General features: G+C 52.5%; 10 protein-coding genes across 10 annotated transcripts; 4 read left to right on the top strand and 6 right to left on the bottom strand.

Annotated features, from left to right (window-relative positions):
- The first annotated feature begins 14 nt into the window (after nucleotides 1-14).
- Nucleotides 15-2,369, top strand: LAESUDRAFT_695408 (T-complex protein 1). The gene is made up of 9 exons (XM_040906240.1): nucleotides 15-107; nucleotides 156-201; nucleotides 270-322; nucleotides 377-466; nucleotides 514-765; nucleotides 823-1,080; nucleotides 1,138-1,613; nucleotides 1,667-1,901; nucleotides 1,959-2,369. The coding sequence occupies exons 1-9, from the start codon at nucleotides 39-41 to the stop codon at nucleotides 2,085-2,087; spliced, it is 1,608 nt and encodes a 535-aa protein (XP_040767409.1). The 5' UTR covers nucleotides 15-38; the 3' UTR covers nucleotides 2,088-2,369.
- On the bottom strand, nucleotides 2,219-5,558 carry LAESUDRAFT_674564 (ARM repeat-containing protein; the record flags this gene model as incomplete). Its single annotated transcript, XM_040905561.1, has 16 exons — nucleotides 2,219-2,367; nucleotides 2,418-2,649; nucleotides 2,702-2,758; nucleotides 2,812-3,120; nucleotides 3,171-3,248; nucleotides 3,303-3,427; nucleotides 3,482-3,667; nucleotides 3,717-3,984; nucleotides 4,044-4,321; nucleotides 4,377-4,450; nucleotides 4,503-4,633; nucleotides 4,683-4,842; nucleotides 4,914-5,035; nucleotides 5,083-5,156; nucleotides 5,207-5,348; nucleotides 5,400-5,558. Coding segments are annotated over 16 exons (2,544 nt in total), but the record flags the coding sequence as incomplete, so codon positions are not given.
- Nucleotides 5,559-5,639: 81 nt separating this feature from the next.
- Nucleotides 5,640-7,146, top strand: LAESUDRAFT_799840 (bub2 protein; the record flags this gene model as incomplete). The annotated part of the gene is made up of 7 exons (XM_040913992.1): nucleotides 5,640-5,813; nucleotides 5,869-5,999; nucleotides 6,049-6,137; nucleotides 6,188-6,369; nucleotides 6,421-6,511; nucleotides 6,566-6,713; nucleotides 6,778-7,146. The coding sequence occupies 7 exons, from the start codon at nucleotides 5,640-5,642 to the stop codon at nucleotides 6,914-6,916; spliced, it is 954 nt and encodes a 317-aa protein (XP_040767407.1). The 3' UTR covers nucleotides 6,917-7,146.
- LAESUDRAFT_515505 (mitochondrial carrier) lies at nucleotides 6,992-8,937 on the bottom strand. Its single transcript, XM_040902763.1, has 11 exons — nucleotides 8,722-8,937; nucleotides 8,615-8,664; nucleotides 8,491-8,552; nucleotides 8,293-8,434; nucleotides 8,135-8,240; nucleotides 8,042-8,082; nucleotides 7,974-7,990; nucleotides 7,778-7,919; nucleotides 7,534-7,723; nucleotides 7,396-7,478; nucleotides 6,992-7,339 (listed from the first exon to the last, which is right to left on the bottom strand). Exons 1-11 carry the CDS (start codon nucleotides 8,733-8,735, stop codon nucleotides 7,170-7,172), a joined length of 1,017 nt encoding a protein of 338 aa, XP_040767406.1. The 5' UTR covers nucleotides 8,736-8,937; the 3' UTR covers nucleotides 6,992-7,169.
- A 202-nt stretch (nucleotides 8,938-9,139) lies between these two features.
- Nucleotides 9,140-11,294, bottom strand: LAESUDRAFT_646626 (cytochrome P450; the record flags this gene model as incomplete). Its single annotated transcript, XM_040903995.1, has 9 exons — nucleotides 9,140-9,452; nucleotides 9,512-9,713; nucleotides 9,777-10,186; nucleotides 10,248-10,328; nucleotides 10,383-10,442; nucleotides 10,490-10,557; nucleotides 10,607-10,801; nucleotides 10,870-11,079; nucleotides 11,103-11,294. 9 exons carry the CDS (start codon nucleotides 11,292-11,294, stop codon nucleotides 9,140-9,142), a joined length of 1,731 nt encoding a protein of 576 aa, XP_040767405.1.
- Nucleotides 11,295-11,532: 238 nt separating this feature from the next.
- LAESUDRAFT_695395 (uncharacterized protein) lies at nucleotides 11,533-15,069 on the bottom strand (the record flags this gene model as incomplete). Its single annotated transcript, XM_040906239.1, has 10 exons — nucleotides 11,533-12,846; nucleotides 12,900-13,023; nucleotides 13,073-13,480; nucleotides 13,534-13,750; nucleotides 13,801-13,930; nucleotides 13,988-14,219; nucleotides 14,286-14,411; nucleotides 14,468-14,678; nucleotides 14,727-14,824; nucleotides 14,877-15,069. The coding sequence occupies 10 exons, from the start codon at nucleotides 15,067-15,069 to the stop codon at nucleotides 11,859-11,861; spliced, it is 2,727 nt and encodes a 908-aa protein (XP_040767404.1). The 3' UTR covers nucleotides 11,533-11,858.
- Nucleotides 15,070-15,153: 84 nt separating this feature from the next.
- Nucleotides 15,154-16,371, top strand: LAESUDRAFT_674548 (mitochondrial 50S ribosomal protein L3). The gene is made up of 5 exons (XM_040905560.1): nucleotides 15,154-15,421; nucleotides 15,475-15,676; nucleotides 15,736-15,796; nucleotides 15,849-15,960; nucleotides 16,013-16,371. Exons 1-5 carry the CDS (start codon nucleotides 15,200-15,202, stop codon nucleotides 16,355-16,357), a joined length of 942 nt encoding a protein of 313 aa, XP_040767403.1. The 5' UTR covers nucleotides 15,154-15,199; the 3' UTR covers nucleotides 16,358-16,371.
- A 1,508-nt stretch (nucleotides 16,372-17,879) lies between these two features.
- LAESUDRAFT_674547 (uncharacterized protein) lies at nucleotides 17,880-20,195 on the bottom strand. Its single transcript, XM_040905559.1, has 9 exons — nucleotides 20,035-20,195; nucleotides 19,915-19,980; nucleotides 19,776-19,866; nucleotides 19,564-19,716; nucleotides 19,430-19,506; nucleotides 19,254-19,363; nucleotides 19,125-19,204; nucleotides 18,842-19,058; nucleotides 17,880-18,716 (listed from the first exon to the last, which is right to left on the bottom strand). The coding sequence occupies exons 1-9, from the start codon at nucleotides 20,186-20,188 to the stop codon at nucleotides 18,000-18,002; spliced, it is 1,665 nt and encodes a 554-aa protein (XP_040767402.1). The 5' UTR covers nucleotides 20,189-20,195; the 3' UTR covers nucleotides 17,880-17,999.
- A 115-nt stretch (nucleotides 20,196-20,310) lies between these two features.
- LAESUDRAFT_810641 (skeletal muscle/kidney enriched inositol 5-phosphatase) lies at nucleotides 20,311-21,886 on the top strand (the record flags this gene model as incomplete). The annotated part of the gene is made up of 5 exons (XM_040914239.1): nucleotides 20,311-20,517; nucleotides 20,577-20,859; nucleotides 20,927-21,331; nucleotides 21,392-21,524; nucleotides 21,590-21,886. Exons 1-5 carry the CDS (start codon nucleotides 20,319-20,321, stop codon nucleotides 21,884-21,886), a joined length of 1,317 nt encoding a protein of 438 aa, XP_040767401.1. The 5' UTR covers nucleotides 20,311-20,318.
- LAESUDRAFT_810640 (MFS general substrate transporter) lies at nucleotides 21,820-25,149 on the bottom strand. Its single transcript, XM_040914238.1, has 9 exons — nucleotides 24,508-25,149; nucleotides 24,255-24,454; nucleotides 24,072-24,193; nucleotides 23,847-24,006; nucleotides 23,724-23,787; nucleotides 23,191-23,653; nucleotides 23,069-23,132; nucleotides 22,605-23,016; nucleotides 21,820-22,548 (listed from the first exon to the last, which is right to left on the bottom strand). Exons 1-9 carry the CDS (start codon nucleotides 24,849-24,851, stop codon nucleotides 22,242-22,244), a joined length of 2,136 nt encoding a protein of 711 aa, XP_040767400.1. The 5' UTR covers nucleotides 24,852-25,149; the 3' UTR covers nucleotides 21,820-22,241.
- Between the last annotated feature and the right edge of the window lie 716 nt (nucleotides 25,150-25,865).

The following is a 25,865-nucleotide window of genomic DNA, read 5'->3' as shown; positions in this document are numbered from 1 at the left end:
GTCGTTCCGACTCTGCAATAGCGACACTCTCTCCAGACATGGCCTCATCCACACCAGCAGCGCATAATCAGCCGCGCTTAGGCGCAAACACTGCGTTCAATGACAAGGTGAGCATATCGGTGCTGCCTTCTGTTCAACTCTAACAATTTACGAAGGGCAAGCCTATGGAAGTGCGCTTGTCCAATATGGTCGCTGCTAAGGGTGTGTTTTCTCTTATCCATTGTCTTCAATGTCAAGCAAGCATCTATCTAATTTATGCGTTCTTATAGCGATCAGCGATGCCGTGAGGACATCCCTAGGCCCTCGGGGTATGGACAAGATGGTACGCCGTTTAAACCGCTGAGCGTGCGCGTAGCAACCATTCCGTCCAAACCAGATCCAAACCTCCAAGGGGGAGCTCATCATCACGAATGACGGCGCAACTATTCTGAAGAGCATTCAGGCCCTGCACCCTGCCGCAAAAATGGTCAGCTCTGTGCTCGCCCTAACGGCAAATTCTCACATTCGATGCAGCTTGTCGACCTCTCAGCAGCTCAAGACATCGAGGCAGGTGATGGCACGACTACCGTCGTGGTCCTCGCGGGAAGCTTCCTCGGTGCGGCTGAGAAGATGCTGCAGAAGGGAATGCACCCAACGATTATTGCCGAGTCGTTCTTGAAGGCGTCTGCGAAGGCAGTAGAATACCTCACAGAAATTTCCATGCCGATCGACCTGTCAGACAGGTCTGCTCTCCTTCGCGCTGCAACAACCTCTCTTAACTCAAAAGTGCGTGTGCATGGATCATACCCACGAGCTGGCAGATGCACTAAATGCTCATCACAGATTGTCTCGGGATACTCTTCAACCCTCGCACCAATTGCAGTTGACGCAGTGACGCGCCTTGTCACCCCAACATCTTCTAATGTCGACCTACGAGACATCCGCATAGTGAAAAAAGTTGGCGGCACGATTGAGGACACAGAACTTGTCGACGGTGTTGTGCTAAACCAGAACGTTGTCACTGCCGCCGGTGGACCTACTCGTATAGAGAAGGCCAAGATCGGTATTATCCAGTTCCAGCTAAGTGCACCAAAACCGGATGTGAGTTGGACCTATGAATGAGTAACTCAAATGTTGCTGAAAGGATGGTGCTTCTAGATGGACAACACGGTCGTCATCAACGACTACCGGCAAATGGACAAGGTCATCAAGGAAGGCCGACAGTACCTGCTCAACATTTGCAAAAAGATCAAGAAGGCAAACTGCAACGTGCTCTTGATCCAGAAGTCCATCCTCCGCGATGCTGTTGACGACACCTCGCTCACCTTCCTCAAGCGCCTCAACATTCTCGTCGTCAAGGACGTCGAGCGAGACGAAATCGAGTTCCTATCGAAGAGCCTCGGCTGCAAACCCGTTGCGGACATCGAGGCATTCACGGAGGATAAACTCGGCTATGCGGACCTCGTGGACGAGAGCAGCCATGCGGGTGCGAAGGTGGTGCGCATCACCGGTGTGAAGAACCGCGGGCGCACAGTGAGCATCTTGGCAATGGGCAGCAATAACCTCGTGCTCGAGGAGTGCGAGCGTAGCTTGCACGATGCTCTGTGTGTCGTTCGGTGCCTTGTAAAGAAGCGGTGCGTGACTATTTTGAACCATATCGACTGATGACCTGATCCGCGGTTTACAGTGCTCTGATTGCAGGCGGAGGTGCACCAGAGATCCACGTCTCTCGTCTGCTTTCACAATACGCTCAGACTCTCAAGGGCATGGAGGCCTATTGCTTCCAGGCATACGCTGATGCACTGGAGGTTATTCCGACAACGCTCGCCGAGAACGCAGGTCTCAACCCTATCGCCATTGTCACCGAGCTCCGGAACAGGCACGCCATGGGCGAGCGTAATGCAGGTATCAACGTGCGCAAGGTATGTATAGCACTTGTATGATTATAGACCTTCCTGATGTCCATCGCTTCCTTGCAGGGTTTGATCTCGAACATCTTGGAGGAAGACGTCGTGCAGCCGCTGCTGGTATCTACAAGCGCAGTTGAACTGGCGACGGAAACTGTCTGTCTATTGCTCAAGATTGACGACTACGTCCAGTCACGATGATATCTGTCTGATTGAGCTGAACAGGTGTACATTTCAATTACTGTAATCGAGTATGCCAGTGCAGTGGGCAGGAAAGGGCCTGATGAAATGGAAATGCTTTCAGCAAATTCGAACGAGGCCTATGACTCTGACAGAAGGCCCTTTATAGCCTTTGCGAGGTCTTGGTGTTCGCATCGCATGCGCCAGAGCGTCCCATCTTCATCACTCTGTTTGAGACGCAGCACAGCGACCTGCATGTTACTAGAGTCGGTGCCCGATAGAACCACGATCTTCATCTCGTCTGTTGTCTGAAGTTAGATGGCTTTGGAGATTATTCACAACGAATCGAACCTTTGAACGGCTCTTCTTCGGCTGTAACACTCTTAACGTATCTGAACGAGCTGCGTATCCGATCCTGGACCTCATCCAAGGACATTTCACACCAGCCTCGCGAATTATATGCCTCTAGCTTATTCCAAGAGGCCTCGAAGTCAATTGCAGATAACTGGTGTGACCCTATCAACGCAGCGGCGGGCTCAGGCATAAACGGCGAGTCGAAGGCAATCAAGTCGACACGTGTGGCCTGGAAGGAAGGTCAGGTAAGTTATGAGAGAGTGGACAGGCTCGCAGCTCACTGAAATGTCTTCATCCATGATCTGGACAGCGGGTAATGTTACCTCTGGCCCCGAAGCCTGCAGACGCATTACTATCAACGTTCAATACGATCTATATAAAGCAAGCTCACGCTAGACAACTTCTCAAGCTCGTCGCCGCCAGCAACAACGGTCAGATCACCTGCTGTGATCGTCCTCGATAGATGGTCCTCCGTCGTCTTTCCCTGGCCGATAAACCTGGAGCTTCCATCATCAGAGGCGCGCGAACTGCTGTTGCTCATGCGTCTGAGACGAAGCGCTGGCTTCGGAGGCTCATATGCATCGTAACGAAGTTTGCCCGCACTCAACCGCCCCGTTTGTGGGGCGGATGATTGCGGAATTGCGTGAACGTCCTTGTTATTTGCTTCGCATGCCTCCAGAGCCGCAAGAAAGTCCGGCAACTTTCAAAGAATGAGATCTCACGTTGAACGCGCTTGAGCTTTTGACGCACCGTGGCCGTCTTCGCCGCCAACACGACGTCTCGCAAAGCGCCTTTCTTTGCAGCAAAATTGATGAACTGGTGGCATCGCTGTAATATCTTCGTAAGGCAAACAGCTGCACAACAAAAACATGATAGACACACCCGTCTAATATACCGCCCAGAGCGGTCATGCAAGCTCCGCACAACATCAATAACGTCGGCGGGTATGTCATCGCATTCTGCAGCGACCCTCATCATGCATAGCAGGCAAACGTCCTGGATAGACACTACAGCAGACGAGCTTCAAAAAATAATGTGTCATCGCCAGTAATGGGACCGACCTGGGTATGACATAATACGTCCACTCGTACCCCGCAGCAGGTCCACTGGCGAGCACGGGGATGATCCGAGATATTCCGTAATTAATGCAGTCAAGATGACCATGAGTGTCGAGCCCAGCGGTTTTTCCAAATCAACGACGTTTGTAAACCACACTCCGATACACCCGCTCCTAAAAGTGTCGCTACCTAGTAAATGAGATTAGCTCTACATCATGGGACGCTCCACTAAGCTCACCATTTCGAACACGCGTAAGCACATCTTCCACCACTCCCTGTAGGACTGGCCGCTTGTCGAACGGTGCGTCCCCCTCCTCTGTCCGTACGATCTGGTTTACTTGCGAGGCATATGTCTCTCCATCCTCCCCGCACAGGACGTCAATAATCTCGAGCATCCTCTGCGGCAGCACATCGGAGTCTGGGTGCAACGTCAGGTCCCTCTGACGCATGCGGGCATAGTACTGTTCCAGTATGACGGTATCCACGCGCTGCAGAATGCGCAAAGTCTGAGACCAAAAAGTTGGACAGGCTTTGAAGGACAACATGTATTAATGGCTTGGCATACCTTCCGACGAATTGTGCAATCATTACTTTCCAGTAATTGCATTATCCGTTCCACTTCCCATGATTCTAAAACTGCTGGAATGCCTGGAGTGGTACCGGCCCAAAGCGAAGGATCTATGCATTCAAGGCAGGACATAAAGACGTATATATCGTTGGGGTCTTCCGACGTCAGCAGATGTCGAATTTCTTGCACCACGGCACACTTTGAGTCTGCCTGAGCTTGCACTATGGACTCAGGTGTGACACCAGCAAAGGTAAGGTAACATTGCAATAGAACCGCTACGGTACAGTCAGTTATATATGTTTGGTGCAATTGGAGGTCAACTCTGCTCACAGCGCCCAGCGCGTCCTCGTTGAGAGGATGATCTAATGATTCTAAGGATCGATCTCAGATCATGCTGAGAGAGACTGTAAAGAGATTTATGAGAATGCGCGACTTTTCTGAGAGATATCGACTGACGTGACTGTTCGTAGCCGGCTCAGTATCTTGCTCGTAAGCCAGTCCTTAGCAGCACTGTGTGGCTGTCGCCAGACAGACGATAGAAGGTTGGACAATAAATCGTGGAAAGTCTCGGACGTCAAAAGCCCGTACTTCACATGTGTTAGCTCAGTATTGAACTCGAAGAACGTAGGAGCTCACTTTCACGAGGTCCGCACAGACTGTCAACGCTGCGCTGACAACCGCACCCTCTGAATCAGATAGACGTTTTTGTGCCTTGGTGACAATCCCTGCCAGGATACTGGGATCACGTCGGGCTAATTTGTGAAATGCGAACAGTGCTCGACGACGAATATGAAGCCTGGGGTATCACGTCCATGACACAATCTGTCAGTAGAACTCGGAGGCATACTGTCCAGGCTACATACTGACGAATTGTATGAGAGTAAGTCGAGCAAGCGGGACTGTATGGCGGGAATCACGTCTTCACTTGAGAAGTGAATAAGGGTATCAAGGGCAAGGCATATGCGGGGAGCTGCAATGCTTTCCATATCCTGGATGTTGTCAGATAGGGTAATGCTCGATACCTAACCTCACGCACCTTGCGTAGCGTGTTGACAAGCATGAGTTGCAGTTCATGGTCAGGCGGCATGATTTCCGCACAGAACAGATAACCTATATGTATCTTCGCACGGCAGATGTACATTCACGGTCGAGCAACATACCTATTCTCTTGTCATGCACCGTCTGTCCAGTCTCCGCCAGATTGACTGCATGGTGCAGCGCAAACTCCAAGTCCATACCGATGCCTGAACTAACGTTCGTAGAGCAATACAAAAGTAATATCAAGCACTCCTTGCATTGCTTCTAGTACCAGTCTCAGATTAAATGTACAGATGTCATCAACCTCGCACATACTTGGGTCAATGTCGGCCGCGCAAGCTGCGCACTAATAGCCTCGATTTCATCCAAGAGATGTTGGTCGGCAAGCTGGGAAGACTGGGAGGTTTCTACCTTCCTGACCAGAGCATAATGCGAACGACTGAGCGCCCCTGACGAGACAAAGGGGATGTCCATCTAGGCGGGTGGCTTGAATGCGAGGACAACGTCGCTGATTGAGTACAAGAGTGATCGTGGCCGGTTGTGGTAAGCAGCAACATGGCTTCCTCCTCATCCTCGCCCGCGTCATCTGCAGCAGCCACAGCGCATTCATTCAACAAGATTCTCAACCAACTCACACTATCCTCCAAACGCCGCTCTCGTGATGACATTGAGGATACCGTCAACAAGCTTAGAAGGCTGATTCTAGTCGACGGAATTCCATCAGACGTGGTGCGTCTTCGAACTCTACCGCTGTGATACAGTCCGCGGTTTGACATAGTGCTAGGATCCGACATTGCGCCCTAGAATATGGAAGATATTATTACGCGTCCGGGACATGTCTGCCGACACATTCTTGGAGTACGTCTCGCGAGGGCCCTGTGAAGTCCGGGAGAAAATAAGGAATGATACTTTCAGGTTTGTACTTCGCATGTCTATCGTAAACCACGGGTTCACGTTGGTGCAGGACACTAGCCACAGACCGTGGATTCAAGGAGCGTGTGCGCGAGGACATGCTCGTCCGCCTGTTGGACGCGTTCGTATGGCGGAATCATGGTGAGCTCTTTCTGTCCTGAGTTGTTGCATGCAGTGCGAGCGTTCGATAGACAGACAGGAAACGCATCAGCTCGGTTTCACCTATGTCCAGGGAATGAACGTCCTCGCTGCGCCCTTCCTTTACACCATGCCCTCCGAACTAGAAGCGTTCTTCTGCTTCGCAAAGTTCATTGAGGAATGTTGCCCGCTGTATGTCCAGCCCACCCTCGAGGGTGTCCATCGCGGTCTAAATGTGTGCCTTTAAGTAGCACCGTTGTGATGAGCTACTGACTGTTCCTTCCAGTTGCTTGATCGATGTCTCGAGATTGTCGACCCGGAGCTGTATGCCCATCTGCGATCTAGGAAGTTGTCCGCAGAAATCTACGCATTCCCTTGTGAGTGCTGCTGCATGGGCGTAGTCCCCCATTTGATGACAGTCTGTGCTACAGCGGTCTTGACACTTTGTGCATGTACGCCTCCTTTGGACCAAGTGCTCCAGCTCTGGGATTTCTTGCTGGCATTTGGGGTGCATCTCAATGTGCTCTGTGTCATTGCTCAGCTTCTTCTTATGCGAGCCGAAGTGATGGCTTCATCCAGGTACGTATTCCCTGCGACAAATGTACCGTCTGAACATTCTCATCATTCCCCATATATCTATCAGTCCGATGAAGCTGCTGCGAACATTCCCGCCTCTTGAGGCCCTGCCTGTCATCGGTATTGCTGTAACTCTCGTTCGCGACCTTCCACCGGATCTCTACGACGAGCTTGTGCGACACCCCTATGCCGTCCAGGATGCATGACGCGCTCCTGGCTTGGACTCAATGTGTATACCTACAGACCGCCTCTTACATTCCCTGGACAATTGCTTTCAATATCGCTGCCTTATTTATCGCTTTGTGTTGTAAACTTCACCTCTCACTTGCCGCATGATCTCTCTTCTAACTTACAATCTTGCACTGATCGCGGGCGACCAGAATGTACGAATAGTTAGCTTACGCTCCGAACAATTGACAAAGACGTTCCACATGGTTCGCGCGAGACTCATCGGTCAATCTATGTATTGTCGTCACTACGAGGCAGGTTGTCGATATACGAAGCAGTAAGATCGAAGAATGTCCATAGCAAACCGTGGGTCGTAACGCTCCTCACGGCACTCACTCCCAGCCCTCGATAGAGCCGTGCAAGGCCGAGCAATATCGGTTTTGGTGCTTTCGGATCCGGCCCTGTACATGGCAAAAGTTAACATCTCACCAGTACATGCTGAGGAGGACGAGCGTACCTCGAATAAGACGACGAAGGGTTTCTAAGACACCCCTCCGCTGCTCGCCAGCCAATGCACGCTGCTGCACTTTGGTTTTCACACTACTCATGAAGCTACTTTGTCATGTATTTTAGAAGCATAATACGGAAAACGTACACGTCCAACGGATATATGAGCGCCCAAGAAGTTACGCCCGCTAGCGAACCGCACATGAAAGGAACGACCGAGGCAGGTACTGGTAGCCAGCTTGGCGTCGGACCTTGCTCGCCAGATGACAGGCGCCCCATTATGTGCCGCATAGCATCATACTCGAGGAAGTATAACCCAGTACCCGTGGTGTCTCGAACTTCGAAGTATCAGATTATATAGTGGCAAATATTCCAACAAAGCATACACTTACCGAAGTGCAGGCGGAAACCCAGATACAGGCCTTTGAGACCATACGAGTTGAAGATGTCTCGGACAGCTTCGAACGTCCCAGGTGCTTTCACCAGTTTTAGGCCTTTACTTTCTGCGATAGAGTACTCCAATTGTCGTCGGACCTGGTAGCCATGTTATAGTCCGTCTTGAGATGTAGGTAAATGCTGTATACCAACCTTTACAAGCTCGAATGCTGCACATAACTGTAAGTGATACTCTTACGCCCGTGGAACGTTGGACTCACGAGCGCTGCCGAATGAGATCAACGAGCCTGATAAGGCACCGCTGTGCGGAGACGATGAAGGGTAAAGCTTGTGCGGTTCGAGAGCATACTTACCCAATCCCGCTCGTCGCCGCTATACATGGCAACGTATCGCGCGCCAATAAGTTGTGCTCTCGGAAGTGCTCCTTGGTACTGCTATATATCGTGAACGAGGCGGCACCTGGCAAAGCTTTGGTTAGCAGCAAAAAAGAACGTCCTAAGAATGCACTCACGAACGAATGAGATGGTGATCAACGGAATCCATAGACCGCGGTAGAAACCGATGATGCCTTCCTCATTATAGACCCGGAGAGCAAGCTTTGGGACGCTGATGGGGGTGCGCTGTGTCTGCAGTCTGGATTTGAGGGAATCCAGCTGGGCACAGTGCCTTAGAGAGGGTCCCACATCGAAACTGGAAAATTCAAGCTTACAGGGTATCCCGCAAATGTCGAGATGTAGCTGGCGGACACAGCACAGACGACCGCTTTATTATCTGTCGGAAACGGGACGTCACTCCACCTTCTCCATGTACGCGCAGAGGAGGCTGAAATGTACGTCGGAGGGACTCATGGAGAGCAGCCGAGTCGAACAGAGAGCCCGCTGGCCTGTACGTCCCCGATTGATTTTGTGAAGGCGTCTCCGATGCGGGGTAAATCACGCACCTTTTCTCACTCATAGGATGCTTTCACGGGGCCCCGAGAGTCCAGGATCGTGCCGCCGCACGAGGTGACGATTTATTCAACCAGGCGAAATATCCGTTCTTGCCAGAGCGCCAAAGAGTCAGACGTTGTAGAAGTCGTCGTTCGGATTCAATGTTGTCTTGGGTGGTCCGGCATGGATTGTACTGTACAGACGGTAGGCGCCCGGATGTTGCTCCTCGCTCTCGCGTGATTCCAAATGAGTATTTCTCTTCTTTCCATAGCCCCTCCTCTTCGTAACGACCGTGAACATGTTCCAGACGCCTGAGATGGAGTACAGTACAGCGAAACCGTCGAATGACAAAGAGTTAATCCTCGTGCTACGCAAACTCGCTTATATAGCGCTAACGCCAATTCCACGCCACAAATTTCGTCCACATCACTATCGTTCATCTCCAGCTAGACCCATTCCTTGCCATTCAATCTGGACGTCGTCAAACGCTCGATGGATTATACTTGCATGCTTGTCGGAGCGTGCCTTGAAGGCCACCGGGTATATCCTTGGAACGCTGATGAACCCTTCGCTCCAAGTTTTGACCTCGTCGTCAATGTCCGGAAGCTTTGGCTTGCCCGTTTGTGGATCGATCGGCGCCGAAAACTCAACCCCCCAGATAAGACGCGATAGGACGATGAAGAGCGAAGCCTCAGATATATGGCTTCCTTGACAGAATCGCCTACCCCAGCCAAAGGCATAGCTGCAGTTGAGCGCATCAATATACAGCGACCGAGACACTAGACTGCTCGGTCTACTCACTGGTCGCGGTCTTGCGAATCCGGACCGCTGCCCCAGCGCGAGGGTTTGCCTGGTTCGTAAAATCGCTCGGGCATGAATGCTTTAGGATTTGGGAAACGCTCGGGATTCATGTGGATAGCCCAAACGTTTCCCACCACCGTGGAGCCCTTAGGGATAAAGTAGCCGTTGTAAATGTCATCCTCGTCTACTCGGTGTGGAACCCCTGATCCCGTCGATACGGTTGTTCAGTTTTCCGCATAGACAGTGCTCAAACCGTTCAACTCACCCATGATGGTCGGAGGGCGCCTCCGCAAGGTTTCCTTGATGCAGGCAACAAGCCAAGGCAGCTTTTCTTCATCTTCATAAGTTGGCATTCTATCCATCCCTACTACTTCGTCGATCTCCTGTCTTGCTTGTTTCAATGCCTTTGGATTGTGTAGCATCAGCATGACAAAAATCTGGATCGTCGTTGCGGTGGTGTCTGAACCGGCTTCTAATACTGATCCTGCCGTGTAGGCAAGCAACTTGTCGCGTATCCAGCCCGATCCCCCAGGTGTAACACCATTCCCAGCTAAATGCTGCAGTCCGGCTTCCGCCCGCGATTGAAGGTATGACGCTACGAAACCTGCGCGAGGAATCCCATTCTCAAGTGCAGCCCGACAGTCGGCAAACAGCTTGCCCCATAGCTCCATCTCCCTGCGCATATTTGACACAGACAGAATGAGACTCCCAATGTTTGCGACAAAACGAGGCTTACCATAGATGCATCTTTCGAGCATCAACTCTCCACGGGGCTAAGAAGTCTGGCAGTTTCCGCAGGCTCGAAAACGCGTCTGCTCTGCGACGAAATTCTAAGCCTGTCTCTCACGAGAATCGCACTGTGTGGACTAACAAGTAGTTCCCAGGTTGAGCCACGCATGTGATGTTACCCAAGACATCGTATATTTTATGCCTATGTAGGTGTCAGGCAGTCGTACTCCTTGAGCACATGCAACTTACAGCTCGGGATTGTTCGACAGCCGATGAACACGATGCCCGTATGCCATATGCAGGACCACGCTTGTCGTCTGTACGCGGTTAGGTCTGCGAAGCCATTCCAGGCCACGGATAACTCACGTAGCGTCTAACGAGCGCAAACCAGTGTCGCTCGGGCACCTCGCCATTGGGACCTTGTAGATGAATTTCTCTGACGCTTTGATCAGCGTGGCTCAGCAGATCATAGATCACAACACGAGATTCCAATTCTTGCATCTTGCGCAGCCGCTTCGATGGTCCGGGACCAAGGATACTCTGCAGGGTTCGTCTCAAAACCTAAACAATGGATGCGTGTCCAGACACCTCGGTGAGAGCGAGCTCGATTGCAATGTCACCTGTCTGACCTTCCATTCTCTCGTGTATGACATGAACACCATCCTCTGGCCATCGCTCACGATATCTTGCGCAACATGCGGGGTTGCACGACTGGAGTAGATCTTGCTACGATTGGCCAGCAACTCGTCGGCAGCCTCCGCGGTGTTGAGCACAATCATATGGCCGAAGCCCATCTTGAGATGGAATATCTCTCCATACTGTTGTGCCCATTCTAAGAACTGTCTCTGCAAAGTGAGATGACGGAGAGGCAATCAAGGATCGTATGGCTTGCCTGCGGATGAGGACGTAAGGCATGCACCTGGAAGAGGTTGCCAAAGAAAGAGATGCCTCGAGGGCCCGGGGGTAGTTTGACTATAGAACGATTGAAATAATACACCGTCACAGTAGTCAAGGCTATCCCAAGAATGAACAGAACATCGCCATACGGCGGCATCTCTTGAGCAGTGAGACAGAGTGTCCGTCGAAGTTCAACGATCGTAACGGGTGAGCGTAGACACACACACTTCCAGCAAGGGCCCTCATCAAGTACATCCTTGATCCCTTGCCAAGTAGATACCGACAAAGAACGTGGTGACCCCGTTCACACCGCCGGCGCGAAGGTGACTCCGGACTTGGAGCATATGACCAGGATGCAGCGGAGCGCGCAGCCTGAACTTCAGGAAAAGAAATTCTATTGGCCTAACAAGCAGGAATCCCTGAGAACAGATAGCTCAATCAGACCCAGAACCATGTCATGTGGAGGATGTGATGCGAAGTTCGCTTGACCCCCCTCCTTCGCCGGAGGCTGCATTTTTCAAGGAAGTCGCCAGGATACAGCATGGAGGAGGCAAGGAATAGCCAGTGAGACAGATCATAGCAGGCAACGTAAAGGGACCCCCCTCGCAAGCGCACAAATTATGAACTGCACAAATGTCCAACGACTGGAATGGTGGGGCAATTGAGGACTACATGGAGAGAATGACAGGAAAACAAGACGCACATATGTAATACATTCTAATTAAAAACCGCTGACCCTCTTAGCAGGCTTCTTCGCCGGAGCAGGTCTGCCGCCATGACGGCCAGGAAGCACTTGAGTACTGGCCATAGGAATTCGCGACGAAGCACCTGCGAGCCTCGCACTCTCTGTGGGCTGGCTGCGGCTGTCCACAATTGATCTCCCCTCAACCTCGACGGCTGGAATAGTAGCAACTATACCGCGCCGTGCAGCAGGGCAGGTTGTGGCGATAGGAGGTGGAGCAGGGGCGGCTGCTGACACAATCGTTGGAGGCCTTTGAGATATCGCAGCGGTTTCGAGAGCTGGTGTGTCAGCTCGGCGTACTCTGGATGGCTCCGAGTCAGACGGCGCCTTTGGCAAAACGACACCATACGGATCCTCGTAGTGGTAGGCTTGAGGATCCGTGCCGACTTCCCATTCCTGAAGGAGAAGGCGGACCCCAAGCGGTGTGAAGCTCTCCGATACCTGTTGGCTCGGTTTACGCTCTGTCTTGCGAGAGTCGACGGACCCCTGTGGTACAGGATGCAGGAACCCAAAATGCACGGGAGGGGGTTCACTCCCTACAACCGCCATGGCTTCTGCAGCACGCGGCATAGTTTTTGGGGAGCTGTTGGTATTGGTTTTCACTGGTCTTCCGAACGACCATGGCGCGAAAACATCCGATGATAATGACAGATCCACCAGGAGCTGTTCACGGGCTTCTAGCTCCCTATATAATGGTTCTGCAGGCCTGTCCCCCTCGGATAAAAGATCGTATCGACCGAGACTCTCCAGCGTAGCATCGTGATTGTCCAGAAGGTCAGGAATGAAGGATCGCAGAAACTCGACGATATTGAGGTGCCACGACACTCGGCTGGCCAAAATGTTGACAGGTATGTGGTCTTCAACTAGAGCACGAAAACCGCTTTTCGAGTTGAGAGAGTTTCCAGCGAAGATATCATCCCTGGACGCATCAATCGGTCGAGCGCCTGATCGGAATGCAATGTCATGGCTAGATATTACGGAAGTCAGCGCAAGCAACAGAGCACATATTGACAGAGTCACGTTGTCAAGGTGTATTCGATGGGTATGTCTTCATCCTGCCAAAAGGACGACATCTTCTTTAGAAGCTCGAATACGGCATCTGCATTCCTTGATGAGGATGCATCATCCCTTGCGCAAAGTAGCCCTGACGGAAGATATCAGCTGATGCACAATCACTATTAGCAATTACATACTATTATAGACGATCTGTAGGTCTTTTTGAATGAACATGCGCCAGTCCAAGGGGCCTAGCTTAGGTAAAGAATCCCTCATTCGCGCTCTCAAGGCGTTAAAATCAGCAGATCGTTCAGGCGATTGGCGAGGCAAACGCGCAGCGTCACGGCTTACACCACCCTTGGCCATATTTAGCTCAAGCAGTTGTATACTTCCCACATCGGTGAGCCGCAAAATGCTGACGTTCTCTTCATTGTCATCTGATGGATGGTGGAGGAAGCTGTGGCCAAGGTTTCGGCGACCAAGGGTATGCATGGACGGTAATGGATATGCAGGAGCATGAAGGTGAACCAAGTTGTCAGTTGAACGAGAAACATCATAGACAGTTACGAGGCCGTTTTGGCGAGAGGTAAGAAACGTGATGGGTACTGTTAAAATTTGCGTTCAGCGAAGTCCGCAGGATGAATGCGAACCGACCCACCCCCTCCGACATTCTGTGTTTGTGGTCGCAGCGTTCTTTCTGATTCTCGCCCGTGTTTGATACCAAGCACAGGGCGCTTCGTATTTCGTTGATCAATCCACATGATCTCGTTCGTAGAAACGAGACGGATCATCCGGTCTTCTTGAAAGTGCTCGATTGCTGTCAGCAATTCCGAAGGCCGCCGTGTATGGTACAATTCGAGATGAGTACCCTGCGTCTGCACAAGTTGTCAGAATAGCGAATAATACAGGGCACAGAATGGAGTACCCGTAAGTCAAGATGGTGTATGGCACGTCCTGACATCAGTACACAGGATTCCTCGTTATTCCACGGTGCTAATCTCCACATATTGTCATCGAGACTGTCTGAGGGAAGTATCCGAGGTTGTGGTAACAGCCTATACAGAATGCTATTGAGAGAGCCTGAGCGCGCCGAAAGCAAGAAAGTGACTCACAGTGCTTCGGCGTCATCCCGAAGAACACATTTAAAAACGGTGCCTTTGTCATTCACCAACATTGCAAGCGAACCAGGTATAGGCATCATGTCGACTATACACCTATCTTCCACGTCTGATCGGGAATAGGAAACAAGTTGACGAAGTTCGAATGGGCGTCGAGTCGATGGTGGTTCGATGATCAACAGATTAGCTGAATCCCAGGTTCTGACGGCCAATATTGTCGATACCGCTGGACGAGTTGCGGAAGAATAAATGAGATAATCATGAACGATATCTGCTCGCGAATTACACTCACTTCGTCCGCCGGCGACGATTGAAGGAGCGGCAATCTGGTAGATCGGTGCATGAAATGTCCAGGCAGGTTCTGGGGTGCCAATCAATTTAATGCCTTCACTATTTGAGAACTCGACGGGAGAGATATCTGTGTCGAAAATTCTGAATGGCGGAAAGAATCGTGATGAAACGAAGTGGACTGACTCAATTCGCGGAAAGATTCGCCCATTGGAAAGGTAAGAAACATGCGGTCGTCGTCATTGCCACATGCCGAAGAGAATGCCTCTATTATGCTACCCTCATAGGGATAAAATTGCTCAAGGTCTCGTAGCGTCGAGGCATTCTCTGCTATTTGCTCCCTGATCATCTTGGAAGAATTGCCAACGTCCAGATAGTGGGTGTGAATGAATTTTGCCTGTGGACATAAGTTCGGACTAGCATACAACTGAAGTCGCTGACGTACTCCTTGTTGCCGCAATACTGCGTGGGATGTGTATGCGTCGGCGCGGCGGGTCTGAGGAAAGACCTCTACACTGTCACATCTCGAGAGTAGCCTCCGTCCTGTCCGACATATCAGGTTAACTCACAGGGACAATCAGGCTTTGGGTGATACCTATGTCACGACCAGAAAGGAACGTCCATTCGAGACGATGCCCTTGCTGGTGCAGAGTCGCTGCGGCCAGTGCGCCGTGCTCGAGCTGTGGGTATGTCCACGTTGCGACTTCGCTGTTGTCCTCGCCCTCGTCCTTGCCCCTGCCCGCGGTATTGCTCCTTGTCGCCCTAAGATCTGCAGGCCACTGGTCCATTCCATTTGACGAGCATAAAACAGGATGAGTGGCAGAGTACAAATATGATCGATTCCAGTCCGCGAAAAACCGACAAGCGCGCGTCTCGAGCGTGCTCCGCTCGCTAGTTCACCTCGACATCCTCCTCGACATGCTCAGGCTGTGGGCTTCACGTCAATGTCCTCGAATATCCTCATGTAGAACGTTGCATTCGACAATAGCAAGCAATGCCTCTGCTTCAACGGAACAAAAGCCGCAGACTGAAGCGCGGTGGACACCGTTCTCCGTCAGGACAGGCGTGATTGCCCGTAAACGCGGCATGATGTCTATGTGGGACGACCACGGTGCCCGGTTCCCGGTGACGGTCCTCCAGGTATGTTCTGTATATTCCCAGGATAGCAGTTGTTACAGCTCGAGCATTATTAGCTTGAGAATTGTCAAGTCACGGCGAACATCAAGAACGTGAAGAAGGACAAGACAGAGTACCACGCAGTGCAAGTCGGTGCCTCGGACAAGCGCGAAAAGACGACTACAAGACAGATGTTGGGGCACTTTAATAAGGCTGGCGTTCCTCCGAAGCAGATTGTGAAAGAATTCCCGGTGACACCTGATGCGCATCTCCCCGTTGGTATGCCTCGGTCAAGCTCTTCCGTCGAACTTATCTTCACTCGCGTTCTCTATCTACAGGGACAACACTATCTGCCATCCACTTTGTACCGGGACAAAATGTCGACGTTACCGCCAACTCGTACGCTTCCGAAAACACTCCCGTTGCAGTGTTGCTGATCTTATATCCATAGGGTCGGAAAGGGTTTCCAGGGTGTTATGAAGAGGTGGGGCTACCATGGCCAGAGTGCATCTCATGGTACTTCACTCGCGCACCGGTCCGCTGGTGCTACTGGTGCACACCAGGTAGAATCCATCCGCCTCCCAGCTACATCACTTCGCTGACGACGCCACATAGGACCCCGGCCGTGTGTGGCCGGGCAAGAAGATGGCGGGTCACATGGGTAATAGGCGCGTTACGAAGCAGAACCTGTCTGTGGTGCGTGTCGACTCCGCGCTGGACTTGATCTTCGTGAAGGGCAATGTGCCCGGAGTGGATGACGCACAGGTCATGCTAAGGGATTCGAAAAAGATGGTCCAAAAGGCCCGCGTGGCACATGCAAAGGGTGTGGAGGAGAAGATTCTCCCGAAGGGCGTCGACGCACTACCATTTCCCGCAGGCACTAAGGAGATGACGCAGCATCTTCCACCTGTCATTGAGGCACCTACTCATCATAGGAGCCCCTTCCTTCCTTACGTATGATCAATGGTATCCGGTTTCGTTCGTGGCTTTCAGTAAGCTTTCGCACCACGCGTCCGTATCAAATAAGGTATGATGGTCTGGTAATCTGCACTTCGGTGAACGAAGATGTAGGCGTTGTCGTCCACACAGCATTGTGTGTCATTCGGTTTCTCATGTTAACTCCGACGGCCTGATCATATTGCTCGAGTGCAATTATAAAGTCAGCTTTTGACTTGCGCGACAAGTCGCTGGGATATGCAGTTATTTCGATGGTCAATATTGCGGTGGACGGCACTCCTGCAGCCGCAATTTCAGTTTTGCAAGAGCAGTAACCCGTCACAATTATCGGAAGTTCGGGTGCGTATATCAACAAAAAGGTAAGCTACAATGTTTATTCCATGTCTCTGATACCTCCGCCTGATTGTCGCGATTCATCTAGAGGTGGCGCTCGCTGCAATCCAGCGCATACAATCGACTAAACGTTGCAAGTGTTGCAGTTAGTCAGTTAGTTGCTGTTCAGCAAGGTGATTGAAGGCGAGACCCACCTGTGACGACGAGGAATAGGAGACCGGACAGCATCTATTTCTGCTTGGGTGGCTCCGCGCAGCCACATGCAGGGTATGTGCAGGTACCGCCGTTAGCTTGGACGTTAGCGCAGGTTGCTTTATCCTATTCATCGACAAAAGCGCGTCAGCATCACGCCGCAACTCTGCGGCGCGCAGGCACTCGGGAGACGAACGAGCACTCACAGACATAATTGCAATGGTAGTCGAGGGGTGAAGAAAATGTCGAGTTGACGAGGATTTATATATCAGCTCTGAAGACGTCAGACTTGAGCTGCAATTGGGCGCGTAATTCACTTTGTGCGATTGGTATGAACAATGCGGAACAAGCTATTGGTATCAGAGGTGTGGCAAATAATGTGAGCACTAATCCAGTGCCAATTTGACGGAGTAGACGCTTACGATTGGGTAGGAGATTATTGAATGGAACTCACAAGGCGCGGGCCTCGTGGAGCCTACATATCTCCGCGCATGTACACGGGCCCCTACGAACTAAACGTCCATACGAAACAGTCAAAGTCGGTGCCTGGAGCCATGCAGTATCAATAACAGGTAACTCGATACGATATATACGGGAGCTTGATATCCAAGAAAGTCTAGTATTATGATCATCCGTAGCGGTGCAGCTGAAAGTTTTTGAGTCTTTTATAGTGCATGAGCTATTTCGCTCTGCGAAGACCGCCTAACATCTTGCTGACTTGTGTTTGAAGCATATGACGATTTGCTTGTTGTTCATTCGCGTATGATCTCATTGTATGCTGCATCGTATTTCCAAGGTAGCTGAGTGCATCGGTGTACGTTGCCCCGCTCGATCGTAAGCCAGACTGTTTTACAAGTCTGCTACGTAATCCTCAATGACTCTGACTCATGCAACAGTCACAGAGAAAATACATCTTCGCATCTCTCATCGATGGCGAACACTGTACTGGATATAACTCAAGTGCAGTCATTCATTCACTCGTGAGAATCACGATGCAATTCACTGATGCATATACAGTCACAATGCAAGCGGACCTCGTCCACAACCTGCTCAACTATCGCATGGTATCTATGAATCCAAAGAGATGTTCCCAGCTACCATCCAGCATATGCACCTGACTCTAGATGGCACCCCTGCAATTTGGACATACCAGTGGTGGGGTGTTCATCCACATTTCTGTCTCGAGCTCATGCTCACGTCGCTCCCAATACGGTTGATATGGGGATGCCAGAAGAATAGTCTCCGTGAGCTCTACACATAGCTTCTCGAGAATTTGAAGTCGGCGCTCTTTGTCATCCACAATAGCTCCTGCTCCAGCATTGCCGCTTGCGTGACTGTTGCCATTGCCAGCCTCACGCTCTTCGTTCATGTGTTCCTCGCCCTCTCCGTCCACATCCATCATAACATCCATATCCTCCCTTTCGTGCTCCCCCGCCTCCCCATCGAATGCCCATATCTCACCCCGTTCCATCGCCTCCAACAGCGATTCCATATCCCTCATCCTCTCCTCCATCTGTCCGGCAGGATGCTCGCCGTTCTCAGGATGGAATCCCTCAAGCGCAGCATACACGAATCGCCGCGCAAGCACGACCTCCTTCACGTTCCCCACTGCGCTCCAGCCCGAGTCGGGTGGCGGAATGCCTGGTCGGCGGACAATTGGGCTCTGCGCGAGACGCACAAGGGAGGAGGGAAGGTGGGCGATGCGATAGGACACGGCCATCTGCTCGATAATTTCCGAGAGGGAGAGAGGAGAGAGAGGTGGTGCGAGGGTGGAGAAGGTGGTGGCAGGTGTGCCGGACAGGGAGCGGTTGAGTTCTGAAGTCTCGCTTGTAGAGTCCTGTAAGGAGATGCATCAATACAGATCAAGCATTGTTGACCCAGGACACATGAAGATGGAAGGCAACATGTAATGAATACCATGGTGGAGCTAAAGGCGAGATGTAGCTTGAATGTGACACTCACATCCAGGTCGTGCGGCCTTGAGAAACTGCTTAGCACTGCACAATCAAGGTCACTGTCTGGATTGACAGCGAGGAGGCGCACGCCACGGTCTCCTTCATAACACGTAACATTGAAATCATCAACCCTTCCGTACTTCATCAGACATGATGTGTGGTACCAAGTGCGGCAGTTCTCCCGCGGGCAGAAGTGCATGCTGTCTGGAGCAGCGTCATCCTTACTATATGCGAACAAAATTGTTTGTTCAGATCATCGTTCATGAGACTTCTGATTTCAGATTACTTACGGCGAGGCAATGCTAGAACCTTGCCAAGGATACGGGATATATGCCTGTCTACACAGGCATGTCTCCGTCCCAGGTTTTGGCTGTTAATAGCTGTGAATATGTCCACACAAAACCTTACATGTCCCTCACCTCGATGATTTTCTTCTGAGGCTGAATGTATGTCCGTGTAAAGAACGTGTCTGGTTCTATGTCGGGGGGATCCAGTCTGTGCTCATCATAGTCATGTACATAGACCACTCCTACAAGCAAGTCAGGATGAGTGGAGGCCATAAAAATATATTGAAGCAGCTGTAATAGATACATACCAAGGAAAGAGCGTGCAGAGACAATGTCACAGTCGTCAGAGGCTGCTCTTTCATATGGAGAAAAATCTGCAGGGTTGCTGGGAATAACCATTAAAGTAATGCATTGAGAGTGACAAAACAATCGGACTGCTTACAATTTACGCAGCAGGGTCTGCTTAATGTCGAATCCCGAATAGTACCAGTAGACCTTCACCCAGACCTTATCATCAGTGAGATCCCTTCGAATCTGCCGGATTCTCCCAATCCACGCATTTTCGGTATCATCGTCAACCGAAAAGAGCCTCGCACTAGGTATGTGGATCAGAATGCGCAAAGGATACAGCACAAGATTCCCCAAAATCCTCACTCGTTGCCCTTGCAAAATGTGACCGGTCGTGATATTAGCTTCGTTCCAGTTCCTGTAGTCACAATGCTCGTCGTGTCGGTGTCACCCGAATCTGGTGTATTGCTCGAGCCTGGTCCGACAAGTGAACTTGGTGACGCACCATCTGGGTCACTCGAAGAACCAGTGTCATAATAATTCTCTTCATCCAGCTTCTCCTGAACATCTACTGTACAAAAGATGAGAGTCAGTGCCAAATAGAGAAGACATGGCAGCTACTTACTAGTGAATGATCCGAGGCGCTTCATTGCATTCCATTCGGTTTCTGTCGGGACACCCTCGAGCTGTTGCACGCGCTCTCTTTTCGAATACTTCTTCAAATTCAGCGGCCGTCTACGACGCCTTTGTTGCACAGTGGCTTTTCCGGGCGGAGGCATGTCGACGAGGATGAGATGCACAGTGGCGGACGGCATGCGCGCTGAGTCTAAATGTCTTGATCAATCGCCGATCGATCATCTGCGGTGGTGACTGATTGAATATCGCCTCACCACGGGCGCTCTTGCTGCGATGTCTGAGGACAGGTTGCTTGTCCAGATAGCGTCCTACAATACAAATCTCCAGGCCGACAGCGGCCTCCCCCAGGACCTTGTCGACTGGCTCTCCCCGACCCTCGAGGCGTCGACGCCTCGTGCAGCAGAGGTCACGCACCGCGCTCCAGACATTGTCGCGGTTGGCTTCCAGGAGCTCCTTCCGCTGCACCTGGGATGTGATTGCGTTCTTCTCTAGAGATGGGTCATGTCGACTCACATGAGGTTATGTATATAGTTGCAGGCCTATCGTCCTCGGTAATCGACAGCAGGAACGCTCTCATCCTCTCCCAGATCGAAGCGCACGCGCCCAACAAGGAGCGCTACTCGCTCATCGCGAAAGAGGTCAACGTCGGCGTGGCGCTGCTAGTATACGGTTTGGATGAAGGTGTCGCGCGCACAGTGTGTGATGTGGAGACGCAGTGGACGGGATGCGGCCCCGCGTACATGGGCAACAAGGGCGCGGTGGGCGTGCGGTTCCGCGTTCCGAGCGAGGATGACGGTTTGGGCGAGGTGTACACGTACGTCCACAATGCGCGTCGTGTGTATAGACTTGCTATGAACGCGATTATCGAACGCACGAAACAGTTTCGTCTGCGCGCACCTCACCGCCCATGCTTGCAACCTCCACCGGCGTGTCCAGGATTACCACCATATCGTCGGCACGCTGCTCTTCCCTCCTCTCCCCTCTTCCTCCTCTTCCACCAGCTCCAGCGCCCCCACGACGATCTACGCCTCCTCCCACCTCTTCTTCTTTGGAGACCTCAACTTCCGACTCAGGATCCCACCCACGCACCGCCTTGCCGCTCTCTCACCCGCAGACCTTGCACACGCACTGTCTGACGAGTCCACGAGGCGCGAGCTGGCGGAGTATGACGAGCTCAGTGTCGAGCGAGACGTGAACCAGAGCGCATTCGCCTGTCTGCGGGAGGGCGAGTTCTGGCGGTTCATGTGTAGCTATAAGTATAAGCTGGGTGAGATACATGAGTTTGAGTGCGTGGCCAGCCATTTCCCTCTTTCAATTGTCTAACCCGATTTCACACTCTACGCTAGCTTAAAGCGGTTACCCGCCTGGACAGACCGCATCATGTACGCGACGTACACCGACTCTTCCGACAACTCAGAAGAGTCACACATCAGCAACCTCCTATATACCACCGTGCCCTCATATACCACCTCAGACCATGTACGTATCATTCCTCCTCCTTGTTCATCCTCTCCTTCCCTTGCCTCCACTCAAACAACTCCCAGAAACCCATCGTAACTCTGCTCCTCCTCCCCCCTCCCCCCCCTCTTCCGTCCCCTCAATCACCCACTCCACCTACCCTCCGCCTTCCACCCACCTACACACCGCGTCCCGACCCATACGCACCGCTCAAGCGGTATACCGGCCGAGTCCTAGGCCGGCTCGTCGGCTACTGCTGGTGCCTCCTCGTCTTCATCGGCGCAGGCTCCGCAGCTCTCGGCGTCGGCAACTTTGTGCTCGGTCTCGGCGTGTGGGGGTGGTGGCGGTGGCGGGGTCAGCAGGATGGCTCGCAGGCGGTATAGACGATGCTGTGCGTGCAAATGAGTTGATCGCTGAGTGGCGCACGTGTGGTAAATATGTTTAGTTTCTATCGCGAAATGACATTGTCTATCTAGCTAGCGTATCGTCTACCGTATACTACTCTATGCTGTTATGCTCGCATAGCAGCATCTATGGTACAATACTCTTCGTATACAAAGTTACAGTAATCGCGCACTACACCGCGGGAAGCCGAAAGGAGATACAAGTACAATCACAAGGAGAACCGCACGAGAATAGATCGCAGTTCATGGAGGAAAATCTAGCCAGGAGGGCGACTTGCGCCGAGCATAAACAGCGGTAAGGGGTAAGGATCGCGACGGATGTTTGAAAACAGTATCACGCCTCTGACCCGCCCGCAACGGCAGGCTTAATCCCAGGCTTCCGCCCACGCGCAGCCTCCTCCTCGTCCACGTCCTCCACGATAATCTCCACATCCGCGTCCACGAGTGTGGACTCGCGGTGCGGCGGTGCCCGACTCTCCTCGTCGCCGCTCGCGCCCGTGTCCTTCGGGAGCCGGATACAGGAAAGCAGCACGAACGACACAGTGAGCGAGCCTACGGACAGGAAAAAGACCGCGCGCGGAAACGTCGCCACGGTACTCATGTACATCACACCATACAGGAACGGGCCGAGTATCTGTGAGCTGCACGCGCACGTATCATCAGCTTAGGTATTCCAGTAATTAACACAGCATCTTACCAGATAACCTGCACCACGCTGAGCGCGCCGAACAACTTCCCAAGTTCCCGCCCTCCGCGCCGCGAATACAAAGTCGCTGCGACACTATTAATCGCAGGCCCGAAGCCCGCACCGGACGCACCCAGAGCACTGTACGCAGTGAATAGCGTGCCCGTGTGCGCACTAGCCATAAGAGTATATGCAACCATCTCAATCAGGAGCGAAACGCGTGCCAGTGCGAGGTCAAATGCGGGCAAGTGGGCGTGATGGTGGTGTGTTGCCGCGCGTGTGGAAGAGAATTGCGTGATCGGTGGAGGGGCAGCAGCTGGAGGGGATGATGATGGGGAGGAGGGTCGGGAGGGAACGAGCGGTTCGTCCGGCTCCACGGGCAGACGGACCGCAGATGCTTTTGGTTGCAAGAAGCTAATGATTACTGGACAAGTCCATCAGAGATCCATGCATGCTCCATACTGAAGAATACAAACCAGGAAGGAGGACAGTGAGCCACAAAGCGCGGACAGCGCTGACCGTGCTGGACCAGTAGCCAACCTGAATAGACGTGTGCTATTAACAACAGCCATGGGACATAAAAATGGGAAGCACGCGCCTGTTCCGCCGACCACTCGAACATCATCGTCATGTACTGCATCTTCGACGTAATCGAGCCGAGAAGCATCACGACACACCCGTATGCAGCCACGAGCATGAGCAAACTCCAATCCCGCCTCCGCCTCCCTGTCTCGTCTTCCACACTCTCCACCAACATCGCCAGCGGCTTCGCGAACCCTAGCACTTTCTTCAACCGCAACCAACCGCTCCGCCCGTCCTCTTCCTCCTTTCTATTCTTGCGCTCCTCTTTCCACAATTTCCGTGATGCCGCCCTCTGCACGGGCGCAAGCGACTCAGGAATGATGAACAGGATGAGGAACGCATACACTATGTGCACTGCCGTAGCGATATAGAAGATGGCGAGGAGATTGCGCGTGTGTTTGATCAGGAGCGAGGCCAGCGTAGGCCCAACGGACATGCCCGTGAAGAGTAGGCCGAGGAAGAGAGAGAAGGCGCGGGAGCTTACAAAAAGTGGGTATATGCGGTCAGAAACCACAGCACGGCGAATAAACAACTGACGCTGGTACTTACCGGGCAGCGGGATCAGTGCAGTCGGCAATGTATGCGTGGATCGCAGCCATCACAGAACTTATCCCTGTCCATCCAGTCCGTTATCAGCACTCAAGACGGACGAGGAGTTAAACGACTACGTACCGCCAAACATGCCCTCCACAATAGGTCCAAATAGCAGGAACCAGTACCCTCCGGGCAGCTTGTTGGCAAAAGTCGCAGTGACGATGAAGCTCACGTCGGTCGTCAGCAGACCGATGACGGAGAAGCTCATCACTCGGGTGCGCCCAAATCGATCGGAGAGCTAATCATCATAGATGTAAGTGCGACATGCAGCATGATGCAGCGATACGGGGCGAAGTAACGCACCGATCCCCACCAAGCGGTGGTCAAGCAGCCGAGTATTCCCATGGTGCTAAGCATGGCAAGCGAGAGCTTAGATACTGCCTGCTGCACGACGGGGTCGGCCGCACACAGCTCGTACGTTCGGTCTGTGCATATACGACAGGCAATAAGCTCATGCATACTGCGAGCGGTGCATAATAGCTGTACCGTCTAGCGCAGTGACCGTAGACAGCATGTAGGATGAACGTGCCACTGCAGACAGCAGGGACATCGGGCTCTTGTCCGCGCCTCGGCCAGCTTTGAACTCGGGCTTGTACGCATCGCATACGAGCTGTGTGTAGATCTGGATGCGTGGAGCCATCGTGGCGGATATGGCAATGGCAGAGAAAGGCACAAGAAAGATGAACCTGCATGCAACATGTACTTCGCGGCATGCAGACAGCAGAGAGTACCAGCTCACCACCAAGGAGAAGGCCTCTTCCACCAAGGCAGGCTCTGCCTCCATTCCAAAACAGCCTCTTCCAGCAGATCGTCGTTCTCCAGCGATCCATCAGCCTCTTCGCGCGGCTCCTCGTCCGCCGTGAGTGTCTCGTCCGAGTCGTGCCTGTGTGGATGCACGAACTCGTGCAGAAGCTCTGCAGCTTCGTCGCCAATTTGTCCGTCCGGATTGACGAGCGCATCAGGGTTATCGGGGAGATAGGGGACCGATACGAGCGAGGAGTTGCGGGACGCGCGCGGGCGGCGAGAACGGGAGCGCGAGGGCGCATCGCGCACGCGAAGGCGAGAGGGGTCCCTGGACGACATGGACGCGACTGTCTATGTCGTTGGCTGCGCTCAGGTGGGGCGAGGGGAGCGAGGGGAGATTGGGAGGGGCAGCGGAAAACGGGTCTTTGTAGCCACTGGCGCCATGGGTTACAACGCGGATACGGTCAGCCATGAGAGAGCTCAAGATCCCGCAGGCACTCTTGATCGCTCGGCGTTCTCACGCCTCGGCCACGGTGACGGATGTCGGGTGAATCGACGTTGCACGGATATTGTTCCTATCAATTCGGACGTCTTGAAGCACTATGTACGCCTCCAGATATAAAGATAAATCATCAGCGATGACACCTGCTGCTAGCTGCTGCGCCAATCCCATCAGCCTCAGGGCCTCGATGCAGGCGCAGTTAGTAGCTAGCACAGACGTCAGCGGGCCGAAGAAGAGCCTTCGGCAAGAACACACGCGATCAACGACGCGCGCAAGGATGACACGCCGAACTGCGTCGTAACCTCGTCGGGTCTGTTTGCTTCTGCGCGAGTATGAGTGGACACTCCAGCAGATCCGGCTCGCATACTCTGTCCCTCCCGAGTCCCACACCTGGGGAGTCTTGCGCCTCCTGTCATGCTACTGACGACGGCACCCTGCCGATTCGCTCTGCTCAAATGCAAGTGGAGACCCACCCAGACTACCTACAGCACCTTCCAGACGTGGAGATACTTGCGCAAGGTTGACGAACGCGTGCATTGGGGCACTGTAGCTGTTAACTCGGATGTTGCAGATGTCCATCAGGCCATTCTGCGGAGCAGTCACTGTCCAAAGGACGAACTGCAGCTCCCATTTGTCTTCGTCCGCAACGCCCTCCCGATTCTGCCAAATGGCGGATTCCATCGTTTCTCTGATCTTATCTTTCGTAGGCTCCGTGCCGAGGATACAGTCCAAGGCCAAGAAATTCGCCAATCTATGCTCGACATCCTCGGTCTCATATGCAATGCGACACGATCCAGCAATGCCACTTCACAGCTGCGTTCAAAATGACCATTGATGAGAATTCCCATCAT

Source organism: Laetiporus sulphureus (assembly GCF_001632365.1).
Source record: "Laetiporus sulphureus 93-53 unplaced genomic scaffold LAESUscaffold_7, whole genome shotgun sequence".
Taxonomy (NCBI): domain Eukaryota; kingdom Fungi; phylum Basidiomycota; class Agaricomycetes; order Polyporales; family Laetiporaceae; genus Laetiporus; species Laetiporus sulphureus.
This window is presented reverse-complemented; position numbering and strand designations above follow the sequence as displayed.

What these genes read in the sequence shown, in the direction of transcription:
- LAESUDRAFT_695408 (XM_040906240.1), top strand. Translation starts at nt 39, where the DNA reads ATGGCCTCATCCACACCAGCAGCGCATAATCAGCCGCGCTTAGGCGCA. An exon ending in CTCGGGGTATGGACAAGATG is followed by an intron (nt 323 to 376) that starts GTACGCCGTTTA and finishes CGTCCAAACCAG; the next exon opens with ATCCAAACCTCCAAGGGGGA. An exon ending in CAACCTCTCTTAACTCAAAA is followed by an intron (nt 766 to 822) that starts GTGCGTGTGCAT and finishes TGCTCATCACAG; the next exon opens with ATTGTCTCGGGATACTCTTC.
- LAESUDRAFT_515505 (XM_040902763.1), bottom strand. An exon ending in GCGGCGACGAGCGGGATTGG is followed by an intron (nt 8,083 to 8,134) that starts GTAAGTATGCTC and finishes GTCTCCGCACAG; the next exon opens with CGGTGCCTTATCAGGCTCGT. An exon ending in CTCATATATCCGTTGGACGT is followed by an intron (nt 7,479 to 7,533) that starts GTACGTTTTCCG and finishes CTTCATGAGTAG; the next exon opens with TGTGAAAACCAAAGTGCAGC.
- LAESUDRAFT_674548 (XM_040905560.1), top strand. Translation starts at nt 15,200, where the DNA reads ATGCTCAGGCTGTGGGCTTCACGTCAATGTCCTCGAATATCCTCATGT. An exon ending in TGATGCGCATCTCCCCGTTG is followed by an intron (nt 15,677 to 15,735) that starts GTATGCCTCGGT and finishes CTCTATCTACAG; the next exon opens with GGACAACACTATCTGCCATC. An exon ending in GTGCTACTGGTGCACACCAG is followed by an intron (nt 15,961 to 16,012) that starts GTAGAATCCATC and finishes GACGCCACATAG; the next exon opens with GACCCCGGCCGTGTGTGGCC.
- LAESUDRAFT_674547 (XM_040905559.1), bottom strand. Translation starts at nt 20,188, where the DNA reads ATGCCTCCGCCCGGAAAAGCCACTGTGCAACAAAGGCGTCGTAGACGG. An exon ending in CTCTGCACGCTCTTTCCTTG is followed by an intron (nt 19,364 to 19,429) that starts GTATGTATCTAT and finishes ACTTGCTTGTAG; the next exon opens with GAGTGGTCTATGTACATGAC. An exon ending in CTCAGAAGAAAATCATCGAG is followed by an intron (nt 19,205 to 19,253) that starts GTGAGGGACATG and finishes AGCTATTAACAG; the next exon opens with CCAAAACCTGGGACGGAGAC.
- LAESUDRAFT_810640 (XM_040914238.1), bottom strand. Translation starts at nt 24,851, where the DNA reads ATGTCGTCCAGGGACCCCTCTCGCCTTCGCGTGCGCGATGCGCCCTCG. An exon ending in AAGAGGCCTTCTCCTTGGTG is followed by an intron (nt 24,455 to 24,507) that starts GTGAGCTGGTAC and finishes TGTTGCATGCAG; the next exon opens with GTTCATCTTTCTTGTGCCTT. An exon ending in CCACCGCTTGGTGGGGATCG is followed by an intron (nt 24,007 to 24,071) that starts GTGCGTTACTTC and finishes TATGATGATTAG; the next exon opens with CTCTCCGATCGATTTGGGCG.